General features: G+C 41.3%; 1 protein-coding gene across 3 annotated transcripts in view; it reads right to left on the bottom strand.

The window, feature by feature from the left end:
• The window catches only part of znf462 (zinc finger protein 462), a 45,499-nt gene that overhangs the window by 8,946 nt on the left and 20,386 nt on the right, over window positions 1-16,167 (bottom strand). For 2 of the 3 annotated variants that reach the window (XM_088434218.1, XM_088434217.1), the window contains exons 2-10: window positions 14,880-15,181; window positions 9,422-14,454; window positions 8,352-8,486; window positions 6,399-6,769; window positions 5,035-5,153; window positions 4,752-4,952; window positions 1,599-1,827; window positions 1,376-1,527; window positions 262-482 (exon numbers count right to left, since the gene is read on the bottom strand). In XM_088434218.1, coding sequence (XP_088290344.1) covers window positions 262-482; window positions 1,376-1,527; window positions 1,599-1,827; window positions 4,752-4,952; window positions 5,035-5,153; window positions 6,399-6,769; window positions 8,352-8,486; window positions 9,422-14,454; window positions 14,880-15,141 — 6,723 coding nt within the window. In that variant the 5' untranslated portion in view covers window positions 15,142-15,181. The remainder of the gene's footprint in view (window positions 1-261; window positions 483-1,375; window positions 1,528-1,598; window positions 1,828-4,751; window positions 4,953-5,034; window positions 5,154-6,398; window positions 6,770-8,351; window positions 8,487-9,421; window positions 14,455-14,879; window positions 15,182-16,167) is intronic. The other variant, XM_088434219.1, reaches the window with a different exon arrangement.

The following is a 16,167-nucleotide window of genomic DNA, read 5'->3' as shown; positions in this document are numbered from 1 at the left end:
ATTGCTTTCGGTGTTCGAACAAATCGGTGCTCGACCACCACCTCAGAACGGATTATGGTCGAGTACCGAGGTACCACTGTACTTAGTACTTTTTTTTTTCCAAGGTCAGTGATCTTCACGTGGCCCGAGGAAGTCACATAGTTGCACATACTGTTATTGTGAATAAAGTTTGAAACATTATGAGAGGGAATTTAGATTTTCCATCCAACTTACATGTGGGAACAAAGCTAAGGCACAGGGGTGGATTCTCACGCTTCTGACCTTATGCTCAAGGCGGAGGTGCTCCTCCAGCTGGCTGCGGTGACGGCTGTCGTAGTAGCACAGCTGGCAACAGTAAGGCTTCAGCTCATGCTTTTGCAGGTGCAGCTGCAGGGCGTGGTCGCTGGAGCATGTGAACGTGCACTTGTGGCAGCGGAACACCATACCCTGGAGGTGACGGGACAACTTGGAGCGATTTACCTCCAGCGGACCCACACGATCCTCTAATGGAAATAAAGGAACATTACATTAGGTTAATGTTTTTTAATTGCCTTATTTTTTGCAAAGCCGCCCTTGAGGAAAGAAAACATTTCGCGCCTCCTTCACACATACACATGCTGCAGTGACTATGAATGTGATCATGATCTATAATAATTGGATATGTATACCTAAAATTGTATCATTACTATGAATGTGATCATTATAATTGTGTGTGTGTATATATATATATATATATATATATATATATATATATATATATATATATATATATATATATATATATATATATACACACCTAAAACTGTATAATTTTCAACATTAACAAAAAGAAAAAAGATAAATCAACTTTCAAAAAATGTTTACTTTTTACAAGGTGTGAACCAGTTACAGGTTAGTCTGATGCTAAAAAACCTCACAGGCCTAAATCAACTTTCAAAAAATGTTTACTTTTTACAAGGTTTAAACCAGTTAAAGGTTAGCTGATGCTAAAAAAAACCCACAAGTGCATCAGTTCCTGAAATAAAACCAGTCAATAACTAAAAACATTTTTGACCAACTCAACAATTTGATTCTGAAAGAAATAAAACAATAATAAATGTAAATTGATATGCAAAATTAACACACGGGCACCAAGGATGAAGGCCTGAGGAGAAGGACTGCATAGATACACCTGATCCATCTTAATGATATTTGTTTTTCCATTTTCTAAAGAACTCGCTCTCATTAGTGTCACTAGGGGAGCTGAAACTTATCCATGACTTAGAGTTTGTAAGTCATGCCCACTATGAATGGCAAGGCATTGAAATTGTAAATTAGAAGATGTTTTACGGATGACCAATTGTTGCTGAGCTTTGTAAAGGACTCACAAAGAAATGTGTTGAGACAGCTTGCGTACCTCTGTGCAGGACAATGTGGTCGATCATACTGCTCTTGTGTTTAGTGTGGTAGAGACAGAGCGGGCAGCGAAGGTCTTTCTGGACATCCTCTGGCACATGGTTACTGCTGTTGTTATTGTGGCCCGCCTCCACGTGCAAGGTGAAGGTATTCCTAAGAACATAACCCGCCAGCTCTGTTAACATCATATCTTATTTCAAGTATTCGGCATAGCGGTGTCTCACTTGTAGCAGGTGAAGAAGGAGCAGTCCTTGCACTTAAAGAGCTTCTTGCCACCATGGCGGTCTCGATAGTGTCGCCGCAGACTCTGCATATAGCCTGAGCTGAACTCGCAGAACTCACAGGTGAGAATACTGTCAGGTCGATGGTCGCCGTGGGACGTGTGACTACGAGAAGTGATCTGGTAACGGCTGAGCTGCTCGTGGACGTCAGCCGGCTCCCAGTATGAGGTGTCTGAAAATTGAGCACAGTCCATCATAAATGCTGCACACAACTTTTGAAATAAGAAAAAAATGGATACTAAAGGAAAAAAAATGAAAGAAGATTAAAATTGTTAATAACAAGGACATAAAATGGATACTAAAAAGAAGTATCAATGTATAAAATTTCAATTAACACTAACACAAAACAATTAAAAAAAGACCTAAAGCTGTGCACAGGTGTGTCACATATCCGCAGCGTAGCACTGACTACTGGCAAGGATGACATACTCAATACCATGTTTTGTTTTTTTTTTAAACATAGGTATCAATGGTTGGTGTCAGCACCCCTACTCAATAGGTCAACACAGTCAACCTTAGGGTATAGCGAGTTCAAGTTTCACAACTTCACTATATCACAGATTATTCAATATTAAAAAAAATTAAGAAAAGTCTTAAAAACATTTTAAAAATACATTTTACACAAAAAACCTCCATCTCCCATCATAACCCTTGTGATTTCCAAGAACTGACTGATTATAACTGACCAAGTATTCTGTTCCTTTTTTTCTTGTTAAGAAAAAAATTACTTGGTGGGGCTATCCAATTCATAGCTTTACAGAAAAAGGTCTGGGATTGATTTGGGGGAAAATTGGAATTGTACGGTTCATACTGAGTTGAAAAAAAATTGAATTTCTCCCACATGCAATTTTTTTTAATAGTTTTTATTCATATATAATTTTCCAACACTTTTCATTGAGCATTAATTTCCTGATGATTCCCCCACAGTATAACACCAATTCGTTGATTACGTGACATGTAAATGACATGTAAATGACAGCCTTCATTTTCCAATATTGAGGGCGGTTAGCCCTAATTTTTTTGATTGGCAGACAATTGGATTAAATTTGTAACCAACTGTGGCAAAAAATAAATAAATAAAATAAAAAACCTCTGAAGCCACATAATCGCTCTTCGTACTCATTCGAAATATCAATCACACGCATACACCCCACTCGGGTGATCAATCGATGGTCATAGGGGAGCGGCAGAGCAACTGTGCACATGCTTCATTCGTTCTCTCAAGAGTGCTTATATGAGTGAGCGAGCCCATCTTCTCGCCCTACTTTGAGCCTCAGACACATCAATAAATAAGCCACAGTGACACTAATATAATATCTATCTACCTGAAAAATGCACCATTCAGCACTACGAGTTTGTCGAAACATGCTGGAAAAATACATTGCGGCTCAGCTTTACCTACGATGCTTGCTTTTGTAGTAAGTGTAGATATTTCAACACATAAGGCATGCTTTATAAAAATGAGATGATCTCAGCTCATGCTTGTTAATTTATGTACATTGAAGGACATTTGTCATCTGTACAGCACAAAGATGTGCATCATGGTTATTAGGGAGGAGATGAGACAAAAATCCCACGAGACGAGAAATCTCACGGGATTGAGTCCACGAGACGAGATGTCTCATGGGATTGAGTCCACGAGAACAAGATGAGACGAGATTCTCTAACTGTATTTGCAAAATAAAATAATGACTAAGAGTAAGTTTTTAAAACCTTTCTTCTTACTGAGGAGTACAAGAAAACGAACCATTTAGCATTCTAACGCAAAACTTAAAAAGAATCTGGCTCATTTTTCAGCAGCAGATCTTTCCTTAATGAATAATGTAACAAATTGTATATAGGTTGTGCGAATTGCGGTGCATTAAGTAACAAACTGTCTTATTAGCCAATATTTTACAATCCTTTTTTTAAACTGGAAAACACAACTCTCCACATACATTTTGTTTAATGAGACGAAGTGATGTAAGAACCACAGAACATCCATTTGAGTCTGCCTGGTTTGTTAAAACATGATCATTAGAAACGGCCAGCGTGTCAGGCTGTCAGCATTAAAGTGTGCATAGTCGATTACGTCTATTAAACAAGCTTTGAAAAGTAATCCACCTGCTCTCACATGGTTATATGGCACATTCGTGTGCTGCTAGCTAACCTCTAATTTATGCTAGACGCTGCGCTAAAAGCTGGAAAAAGGCGCCACGCAATACAGCGTAATTAAGCAATTTTTTTTGCACCCTGAATTGGTAATTAAAAGTAATTTAAGAACAAGGATGTGCTTTTAATATCGAGAGCCGCAACTCACGGCACACTTCCGGAGCACCCGTTTGTAAAGAGTTATGTTGTCCATTGATGCAACATGCATTCGAAAACAACTTTAAAAATAAAAACTTACCACAGTGTTCATGTCCGTACATTATTGGGTATTATGGTGAGGTTTATTTTGAAGGTGGCTGGCCTTCATTGCACATTTGCGGAATGTGTTGCTGTCATGTCGATAATCAACAAGCAACGACTACTCCTGTGTACTTGGATTGCCTCAATTCAACCAAATTATCCTGCATACGCCATTGCACAGAAAAAAATAAAAAATAATAATAATCTTGTGATGTGCAGGGACAAGAAATTTGATGGTGTTCTGATCTTGGCCCATCCCTAGTGTTTATGAGTAAACATTTTAATGTCAAATTTGCCAAATTTTGCCTCACAACATACTTTTATGCATATTGGTAATTTTCTGTATGTGGCTGTAAGTATGTATTTTGGTCAATCCAATGTATAAGTCAATGCATCTCACTGCTGCATAAACAAAATTGTTGCGTTTGGTCAAAATAATTTTGTACTTGATGTCTGATGATTTTGTTTTGTTTGAAGTGCATCAGTATGTTATATTTAACAACTTTTTTCTGACAAACCGGACACATATAGGACCACTACATTCCGCCTTGCATTCTTGTGACTTTGCATGTACTACTGAGCCAATTAAACGACCACGAAGACTTCAACTGCCTCGGTTTAAACTTTTTACGCTCACACGTAAGAACTACGACTTGCGACAAACCATATTAGAGTCAATTCCAAGCCCTGATATCCTAGTCTCACCTTCCGGAATTAAGGGGCTCTGCTCCGCCTTGGTGGTTGGTCTGGTGGGAGTCCTGAGGGTGGCGTGAGCAGCCTGTGTGGCGGCCCGCAGTTTGGGGAGAGTGAGGGCTTCGCCGTGGTCTTGCAACGAATGCTCTTTCAACTGGCTGATGGTCATGGAGGAGAAGGGGCAGAACAAGCACTTGTATGTGTGCTGCTCACCTGATAGGGAGGAATACAGTTGAAATGTTTGATATTGATTTTAGGTCTTTATATAACGGTGGGTGCACAGCATATAATTTACCAGTGTGCGCCTTGTGCAGGTGGCTCTTCAAACGGCTCGCATAGGCAGACTTAAAGGGGCATAGTTTGCACTTGAATGGTTTGTGGTGGCCGTGGTGAGACTGCATGTGTCTGTCCAGGCTGGGGGTGATAGGAGACAAGACAGGAAAATATTAAAACTACAACAAAACAGATGGAAAGTAAAAATGGGAGTCAAGTTCTTTTTTTTTTAAATGCATTTTCCAGAGCAGGGAGACGTGTTGGATGAGGGAAGGGGGAACTCATCTGTCCACAATCCCCTGGTGGGAGCGCCTGTAGGGAAGCTGGCTGTGTTTTGAATGCCAGGCTGCCTAGGTGGCATGGGAGTGCAGCCTGTTTCTAGGTCAGGGCACGGAGGATACAGTGGGGATTACACCTGACTCTCATTCCTGCTCGCGTTGTGTCTGATGGATAAAAACCAAATTGTGTTCCCAAATAGAAAGGATGTCTTGCACACTCAGAAGTTTGTGTTTATTAATATGGAAGTCAACAGATTTAAGTGTAAAGTCTTCTCTGTGCAATACCCCTGCAAAAACAGGGGGTTTCCTCACATTCTTTCAAAATGTGGAAGCATAAATACTTTTATAAGGGAACTAATAAGATTTCATTCAATCATGATCTACCGCTTCAAAAAAAATCTAAAACCTCAAAAATATATAAGTAAAAACATTTTACATAATAAACCAAATTTACTTTTGCTAAGAATGGGTAAACAAAACCCTAATAAATCATATTCTTTTAGATCAATTGTTTTATTGAATGAAAGCCATAAAAATAAAATGTAATAAATTATATACACTTTTTAAAGTTTTAATTTAACACAAATGATTAAGATTATGACCAAATTAAAATCAAATGACAATGACTACATTAAAATCAAATAAATCAGATTGACTTGTAAAACTATGAACTTGATATTTTAAAAACGAAAACTAAATTGCACCTTTTCTTTGTTTTATTGAAAAAGAATTTAAAACCAGGTCGTAAACAAAATAAATCAGCAGATTGTCGCTTTCAGGAGTAAATAATGAAATTCGATTCATCAAAAGTGACAAATATATTAATATTTGCAGACCTAAAACATTTCATGAACGTAAAATAAATCAAATTTTTTAAGTACTTACATAAAAATGAATTTAGTTGTTAAAAAAATGTCAACATACTGTTTTGTTTTTCGGATACTACTCCAACTCACTTACGGCTGGCTGAATGGCGAGACAAAAAGATCAATTGGCGAGACAAAAAGATCAATCAATGAATAAACTTTTAAACACAAAAAAAGGAATCTAAGTATGTCATGAATCAGGCCAACTGATATGCTGGGCTGATCTTACTGCGCCAACTTACTTGTGTCTGAATGGTGAAACAAACTGACAGTACTGGCAGTTATATTTGTCCTCCCTGATGATCATAGCCATGGCTGAATGGCTCCTCTCGTGGGATCGGAGACCCTGCATGGACATGAAGACCCTGTCGCATTGGGCGCACGGGTGCCCCCCCGTTGACAGCCGCTGCTTCAGAGTCGAGGACCTCCCATCGACAGCATCCAGGTCTAATTCCAGAGTTTCTGTAGCAACGGCGGATGAAGCTGTGGGGAGTGAGGTAAGGCCCTTCGTGGCGTCTTTGGGTCTCTCAAGGTTTTCCGTTTCATCCTCCTCCAATTCACCATTAACAAGTCTCTCCGACGGCACGGTGAGGGCCACCTCACTTATTTCCTGCTGAAAAATAAAGATTAAAACTTTATAATTGGTCTGAAAAACTCATTATAGAGGCTGTTCCAGAAGACTTGAGCACATTTTATCTCCTGAACTATGAATGGTAGTAATATGAAACTGGTACCACTTTAAGTGTAAAGACTTGGATGAACTGAAAGCCTGAATAACAAATGCTGCTGTTTCAACCATCTACGCTATACTGGAAGGCATTTATACTCTAGCTTTTGGCACAGTTTTTTTATACTGAAGGTGTGGCAGTTACTGTAATGATGGAACGATCGATAGAATAATTGACTAAAAAAAAATCGGTTTGCCCTCGTATTGCACAAATTGAGGTAAGACAAGAATGTAGGAAAATTATGTGGATACTTCATCTGAAACCATTTTGTTAAACCTTATTCCAGTGTTGTACGTTGCTTTTCATTATTTCAGCTTTTATTTGCAACCGGACATGTTTTTCCCCATCTCCTCGTCTTCTGCAGACGCTTTCGGTGTCACTGTCACAAGTCGCAGAAATCACCACGACTTCTTTCACAGTGCGTCAAGGAGGCTCATCTGAGCTTGTGGAAAGACCTGACCCTGGACTTCATGCAGCCACAAAAAAGGATTTGGCACATCCAAAGGGAACCTCTTCATAGTGTCTGTAAAAAGAATCACCTGAGAAGGAGGAACATTCTGTATAACACACGAATGAAATTGTAGAAATGCAGCAGTGCGCTGGTTGACTATACCAAGTCCATTAATGTCTAGCGTTTGGTTAGAGCCTTGTACCATCAGGCCTATTCCAAGCCACACTGGAATACTAATGCTCCGACAGATACCAGCCGCAACCCTAAAAGTAATAACTCAGCCCTTCGATGATTCTGTCACTAGCGAAAGCGAATGAGGAAGAACAAGATACATGCGTCAAAAGAAGCAGCTCACAGGGAACCGATAAGCATCCTGTGGCGAAGTAAAAAGCCTGTCAAGGCTTTGAAATGACTTGCACAAAATCCAGAAAAACTCAACAGTGACAGTGATAATCTTTTATCATTTTTCAGGAGCAATGAACTACTAAAATCTCATGAAAATCTTTAAATATACTGTATTAGACAATCTCATCAAACTCAGATGAACTGAGCATTTCAACAGTGATTTTTCTACACGAACTGGAAACCACTTGAGCCGCTAATCATAAATGATAAACCTGTTCAATGTTTACAATGGCAGATCCTTGTTTGAATGGTCAACATCGAGTTGGGCTCAGCCACAGATTCTCTGATTGTTGTGTGAAACAAGAACGATAGCCAATAAGAAAGCACTGATGTCATGAACAAAAAGAGCTGTGACTGCATGCACCCATGTCTCTTGCAAGTTATTCACCACAGTAAAAAATGACAATGGGAGTTTGGAACTGTCATTTTGCTTTCAGATAGGCTAACAGTTAGCCCAGCTTCTTCGCTTCTGTGCACATGCTATATCTCAGGTCAGTCATGTGTAAAACAGGTATGAGTTTTGTGGGAGCATTGTGTGTTTGTTAATGGTTATAGTGACAAACACAAACATGGAATAGGGAAAAATATATGCTTCAAAAAACTGCAATTACCTTGACATGTCCCTCTTTGACCTCTCCATACTGGACATGCCTCCTCAGGTGATTGCAGATTGCTCGGATGGTAGTGTGTACCTCAACACAAAAGTTACACCTGAAGCCTATAGGAGCTTTGTTTGCACAGCTTTCCTGTAAACAACGCAAACAAGTTTTATTTTGCATCCATTTGACAGTAAAACAAAAATGATTTGGTTTGTATCTTTGCAGGACCGTCAAAGGCATGTAAACCTGTAAGCTATTATTAAATTACACATTAAGGAAGCTTCATAGTAAAATAAAAGAATTTATAAGATCATCACATGCCATACTGCCACTTACAATTAAGAAGCAAATTGAATCCGAAAAAAACATAGCAGGGCATTTTGGCTGCTTTTGTATAGAATTTGAAACTGAGACCTTCTGTGTGATAGCATAACAATTACAGATAATAACCAAAGCGCCCATGAGACGCTTATTGCTATGGATTCTCTAACCAAATAAGAAATTGCAGACTATAAAACTAATAATAAAAAAAAAAAATGAATCTTACTTTGTTAAATTAGGATGGCAAATAACTGCTGGCAGTCGGTATGGGAATGATAATCAATTCGTTGCATTCTTCAGATTGGACATACTAAATTGTCCTTAGGTGTGATTGGGTGTTCGTCTCTGTGTGCCCTGCAATTGGCTGGCAACCAGTTCAGAGTGTACCTCGCCTACTGCCCAAGTCAACTGGGATACGCACCAACAAGCCTGCAACCCCAGTGAGGATAAGCAGCTATAGAAAATTGATGGCTGGATGAATGGAAATGTTTCTCTTGACGCGATTAATTCAGCAATTACAAAAGATAAATCGAATAACAATCTGTTTTATTTCTGGCTCATCTACTAAAGACAATGTGCATCTGTGTCAAACTGCACATATTAGTCTGAGATTGCTTCATATTCCAAATAATTTGCTCTTAATTTGTGCTGTTCCTGTCATGGCATTTAATAAAAGAGATAAGAAACCCTGTTAAAAATTCATGTTATCCCTTAAGTGCCCTAATATACCCATTTGCGCACCATTGCTTAAGCTTTCTCACCTTCTCAGACTTGTCCGGTATGGCTGCTGCTTTGTGTTTGCTGAGAAGCTGACGCCTCCTTTCGTGCCTGGTAGCCCTCTTCTGAAATTCGTCATTGTGATTGAGCAGATGAGTGGCAAGCGTAGGGAGGGACAAGAACTTCAGCTCACAATGCGCACACTGGAAGCACTCTGAGGTGTCGTCATCAACATGGGGGTCTGGCGACACGGCAAAGTCCCTCTTGAAGTCGGCCCTGTGGTGGTCGTTGTAGTGCATAGACAGCAGCAGGCCAGTGCTGAAGGACAACCCGAAACATTTCAGACATTTAAATGGTAGCCAGTCCGCATCCGGCTCTGAATCAGGGACATCCTCCAACGCCTCCTTATCATCATCTTCCATAGGACTATCCTTAGGTTTCTCGGGTTCTTTGGCATAGATGACAGTGAAGTAGCGACTGAGCTTACTAGCGTGCTGCTTCTTGGGAAAGACACCTGGATGGCGTTTAATATAGTGTGACACAATGCTCTTCCTGCTGAATGCCTGGAAAGGACAAAGAGAACACTTAAGCCTCTCTACAGCCAAGCGGACTTCTTCGCTCATCTCTGAATTCTCCTGTTCAGAGGGGGAGGGTAGTATAACTTTGTTGGGTTTCTCAGTTATTGTCTTGGAAGCAGCAAGACAGTGGGTATAGTAGGCATCAATATCATGGCGCTTCTGGTAGTGTGCTGCCAGGCCCTTACGAATAGGGTTGGTGTACGAACACAGTGCGCATTTGAAGACGTTGTTTTTACCCTCAGGCTGAGCGCGAACATTGTTGTGCTTAATACGGTAGTGGCGGGCGATGCCTTTGCGGGTGGAGCAGAAGTATTTGCAAAGCTGACACTTGAATACGGCATGCTTCTCTGGCTTATTGATGGGTAACTGTGAAAGAGTGAAGTCCACATCACTGACCTCCTGGCCTTTACCTGTGCTTGATGCATGATTGGTGCTGCATTCCGCTACTGGCTCGGTGTCTTGGCTGATGGAGAAATTTGTCAAACCTGGAGTGAAAATCTCAGTGGCTGACTGATTGTGGCACTTCTCGTAGTGGATTTTGAGCTTCTCCAGTGTCCCGTGTGTGTACGAGCACATTTTACACCTGTACGCACCATAGCCCTGCCTTTGAGTCTTGTTCTTGTCCTCTGCATCATTTGTGTCTACAATCTGTTCAATGTCATTCGCAAAGTCCTCAGCTGTGACTTTCACCAATGGGTGTCTTTTCTGGTAGTGGGTGAGGACACCATGGATTCGAGAGTTAACATAAGGACAGTGTCGACATTTGTACACAGAGCTGGGGTTGATGTCCGCCTCCTGCGCAAAGTCTGCCGCTTTGACTTTCATACCCGGGTGCTTCTTACCATAGTGGGTGAGGAGCCCATGGAGGCTGTTGTATTCAGAAAGACACACGGTGCACTGATAGGGATTATTCGAAATAGATAGACGTGGGTGAGTGGGAAGTGGGTTACTCTCTCGAGGTGGTGTGGCAATGTAGAGAGTGCCATCATCCTCAACAGATTTGGAATTCTTCTCGACTGAAGGTTTTCCTTTGATAATATCCAAAATCACAGATTCGTCCCCTTGGATGGCCCAGGGATGCACTGCCTGATAGTGATTTGTTATGTCATATACCGTGCAAGCCTCAAAGGCACAGTCCCTACATTTATAGTGTTTTGTTTCTTGATTCCCTGCTTCTTGAGTGGTCTCTGGCCCGGCCCACAGCTTGCTCGCCATGTAGGCGTAGTCCACATTATGCTCCGGGTGGCGTCTTTGGTAATGGAGAAGCAGGCCTTGGGGTTCAGTGTGGGAGTAAATGCACCACTCGCAGTGATAGCCGGCCTTCAAAATGCCATCTTGGTAAGCCCAATGTAAAATGGTCAAGGCTGTGGCCTTCGCGTCTGGGTGAGCCTTCTTGAGATGTTTCTTGAGGGCGTAAACATAAGGGGATGTGTAGGGACAGTGTCGACACTTCAGGGAACGTAGAGGTGCAGTGTTTTCGGGGTCTGGGGCGGAAGATACACTACTTGATTGTGCACGCTCGCGCTGACTTCGGACGACGGCACTGTGACGACGCACTAGTTCGGGGTTGGCTTTAGCCTCCCTGTGCTTCTTCTGGTAATGCATTAGCACTCCTTTGACAGTCCGGTTGCTGTAATCGCAATGCTGACAGAAAAATAGCTCGTCATCACACTTCTCTCCACTTCCCTGTTTAGGACTTGAGTTGTTGGAGCCATCATGACCGTTGTTTGGGTACTGCATCAAAAACTGCTTTGGTGCTGCAATTTGTAATTCGTCTATTAGTTTTAGCAAGCCAGGGGTGGGGGGACCATGTTTGATATATTTGGCTGTCACCTTTACTTCGGGGTGTCTCTTTTGATAATGCACCAAAACACCCACAACAGATTTGTTGCTGTATACACAGTGCTTACAGTAAAACATATCCTCGTCTAATCCATACAGAGCAGTGTTCGATTTTTTGGGGGTAGCTGATGTGTTAAGTGAGGAGTTAGCGACGGGCTGATCTGCAGAGACAACCTTTATCGATTTCTGTATGCGGAAATAGGACGCCTTTTGCTCCGGGTGTTTCTTTTGATAGTGGACCAAAACAGAGTGCATGTTGGGGCTGGAAAAGGAACATACGTCACAATCATATACGACGACACTTCCGGCCATGACGTCTTTAAGGGGATCCATTTCAGTGCTTGATTCCGGGGTCTTGGACACTGTCTTAAGCAGCGGGGTTGAGGAGGACCTCGGAGTGGATGTGGTGGAGTTGAACGTTTTGGGGCCGGAGTTTAATATCTCCCTCAAAGTTTGTGATTCGCCAGACTTGTGCGATTGCTCCACAACATAGCTAGAGAATATCATTGCATTGTTGATCTTCACTGTGGGATGCATTCTTTGGTAGTGGGGCATCAGGCTTCGCACATTGGGGCTTGTGTATGAACAGAAGCGACACATGTACACCAAATTAGGCTGGTTAAAGTTGAGCACATTGCTAGCTTCTGGGTGGTGATCCATGTAGTGTTGGTGAAGGTCGTTGTAGTTTGTGTACTCAATGTAGCACTCCAAGCAACGAAATACCGCGCTCTGGTCCTCAGGATCCAGGATGTACTTAAAGCTGAATTTCATATAAGGGTGCATCCTCTGGTAATGGGTGCTGACACTACGAGCAGACTTGTTATTATAATCACAATGTTTGCAGTAGAAACGCGCCATTCCAGGATCGGCAGAATAGTCACTGTTCTCTTGGGTAGCCTCTCGACTATCAGTCAGATCACTTGAAATGTTCTCACTGTCATCAGAAAGAGCCAGGGACAATGGAAGGCTCCCCGATTTTGATTTTGGGTTGCTTTTTCTTTTTCCAATCCTGCTTCCCTTGTGAGATGAATCCCTTGTGTGAGGCTGCAATATGTTGTATGCAAACACGGCGTTTTTGCCATCATGGTTTTGATCGGCCATGTCTTCGTCATCCATGTCATCCAGTTTTATGATCAGGTCCTGTTGGCTTTGGCTTATTTTACTTTGAAGGTTGCTTGCAATTTCATCAATTCTCGTCCTTTTTTTGACCAAGGATAAATCCAACGGCAAGTCATTTATAGACTTTCGTGCGCGTTTGCCACCAACAAGGGTTTTTTTAGTAGTGAGCCCTAAAATGGAGGTCTGCGTTTTTCTATGACAGGCTGGTGAAGCTGCTACATCCGTGTCCAGTTGATCGGCCAGCTGACTTTCAAAAGGGGTAGGATCCATGTCATCACAGTAGGAATGCTTGTGCTGCTGGTGAACCCTCAGTCCTTTCAGCGTGCTTGTAGAGTAGTTGCAGAGCGTGCAGCGATGTGGATTTTGCTGGTCATTCGAAATGCTGTTTGACTTTTTTCCATTCATCTTGGACATAGTTACATTTGCACCATTGATGAGCTCTCCAGTGCCGTCATTGTGAGGTTCTGGGCTGTCGCTTGTCAGGTCCATGGTCTCCACATCAGAGGAACTGTGGCTCTGTTTGTGTGTGCCTAATTTAAGAGGGCTGGTGCAAATAAACGGGCATTCATCACATTTATATACTGTGGTTTTACCAGAGAGGTGAATGTTTTCAATGTGGCGTGAAATGCTACGCCTGTGCATGGTGAGGAAGGAGCAAAAAGGGCATTGGAAACGATTTTGGTACTTCCTGAAGGGTATTCCTTTCGTCTCCAACAGCTTATTGTCCTCATCGGTTAGTAGCTGCTTTGCGTCTGCTGACAGCGTTCCAGTGTAGTTTGGATCGTCTATATCGCCTAGCTCTTCATCCTCACCCTCTAAGCTGCTCCTTGAGTCCTCATCATTTAGTAAGTTGGCATCTACCTCATTAACACTGTTGGGCCGCTTAGGCGAAGCAACGCATCCTTCGTTGACGGGTGAGTCTGCAACAATCTGTGCAGACGTGTTTTCAGGCTCTCCCACAGACTCATCATATCCTTCATTCAAAGCTATGTTTGACCGAGTGGGACTTTGGGGCAGGGAATCTGGTTTAGGTATAGGTGAGCTCATACACAAATCCCCTTCCGGCTCGAGAATGCTAGACCCTACATTGACCTTGTCGCTGTGCTCCTTGACCACGTGATTGGTCCAATTGGCCTTCTGGTCAGTCTGATAGTTGCACCATTCGCAGGCTAATGTTCCTGTCAAGAGGCTGCTGGATGAGCATAACTCCTCTTCAGGTTCAATGTTCTCTGAGGTAACCCCAGAGACCCCCAAGGGAACTTGTCTATGATACATAACGTGGTGTTTCATCATCCTTGCTTTGCGCGGAGTCTTGTAGGTGCAATACTGGCAGGAATACACCTTGGAATTATCAGTCTGTGAGGAGATCTGTGCGACAACGTCCTCCTCAACAACATTGTGCACCTTTTTGGTGTGGTTCCTCAGGAACGACTTTGATCTGAAGTAACGGACGCAGAATTTACACTGGTAAAACAGCAGATGAGTTTCAGCACTTTGCTTTGGCGATGCCTTGCTGGAGCTATTGGCAGAGTTGGGACCTGAACAAAAGATTAATTAAATAAAAGTTAATTAGGCATCTGCTATATGAGGGGACATTTTGATGTCAATTGAAGTGACAAACAAAGTACATAAAGCAAAATTTGAATAGAAAAGTACACAATGCAAAATTTGAAAAGAAGCTGAGAAGAGTGAACATGATACTTTCTGACCCTTAACAGGATTTACCTTCACATTTAAATAATGTGAACATAATCTCGTTATGTTTACACTTTTACTGTCATCATTACTGTGAATACCAAGAGTCTTTTTATGATGATGATGATGATGATTATTATTATAATTATTATGAGTACATCGATATGCATTACCCTCTTAAAAAAACAATGATTCTTTTATGCAGAGCTGTGTGTCTAAAGGCTGGGTAAATTAACTGTAACATCTTAAATTTATTTGGGAGGCTTACTCATTCCAGCTTTAGGTGGTGTATAATTCCTGTTATCCTTGTCTCCGGTTTCCTGCGCTCCTGCTTCCTCCTCCGCTTGCTTGACCATGACATCGTCGTTGTCATTGTCTTCTTCCTCCTCCTCCTCCTCATCTTTCAGTGAGTCCGAATCATCTGTGTCTGTGGGCTGCAGGAAGACCTTGTGCACTTCCTGAATGTGGCTCTTCAAGTCATCGTAAGAGTCAGCACGGAAGTCACAATCGTCGCATTGCAGTACCTCCATCACCAAAAAGGGGGAGCACTCCCTGGAAAATCAGGGAAACCTTGGGAGAAAAATAAAAAGACAAAACGTATTTAGATCAAAACATTAAAGACAACCTGTTGCTGTTGCCTAAAAAAATATATGTTTGCTAAGAAAATATATATATGTATCGACCGTGAAGCCTCGCAACATAATAAGCGAGCAACTGACCAGCAAGTCAGTTTTACACTTTCAAATGTCCATGACTGTGTGGTCAAAAGGAACCTTTATTAAAAAAAAAAAAAAAAAAAAAAAAAAAAGGAAACCTTTTCTTTAAAACTAGTGTAAAAGAGCATCTTTGTACTGTGTTTCAAAGACTCCACAAATGAGAAGATTAAAGTGCTATGACAAATTGAAGAAAAACTGTAAATGCAAGGCTTCATGCAATCTATTTTATGTTCGTGCATTTTCTTGATCATGTGCTTATTATACAAACAGCTTTTTATTTTTAACAGCAATATATAATTTTATATAATATACATAATTTTTTCAGGTATTTTTAACAGCAATAATCTGTCTTGAATTGCCCTTTTAAAAACCAAAAATGCAGGGTGTGGGGGGGGGCATTTTGTAGTTGGTTACTATGATGCTATGTTGCTTTATTGAACTTGTTTTGACATCTTGTTTACATAACATATTTGAAAGTGGCACAATAATGCTGCCAGGAGGTATGCCACAGCAGACATCAACCACTAACACAACTATCCATCCGTCCATTTTTTATAGCCACTTATCCACACTTGTCAAAATTAATAATCAATTATCAAAGCGCTATACCCCCTGTGTGAAAATGCAAAACGATACCAAATAAACAACAATATTTAATAAATAGGGGTCAGAAAAATGGGTTTGTAATACAACTTTTTGCAAAATAAAATTGTATCCCAATTTGACTAGTTCGATATTCAATACTGAACACCCTACTCTCAATTATCAGTAAATCTCTCATGCACCCCTTCTGTGCCATAACTAAGTTGGTGTCAGACAGTAGTGTGATTTAAAAAAAGA

The sequence above is a fragment of the Hippichthys cyanospilos genome, chromosome 15, assembly GCF_059441005.1.
Source record: "Hippichthys cyanospilos isolate Australia breed blue-spotted pipefish chromosome 15, RoL_Hcya_1.0, whole genome shotgun sequence".
Taxonomy (NCBI): Eukaryota; Metazoa; Chordata; class Actinopteri; order Syngnathiformes; family Syngnathidae; genus Hippichthys; species Hippichthys cyanospilos.
This window is presented reverse-complemented; position numbering and strand designations above follow the sequence as displayed.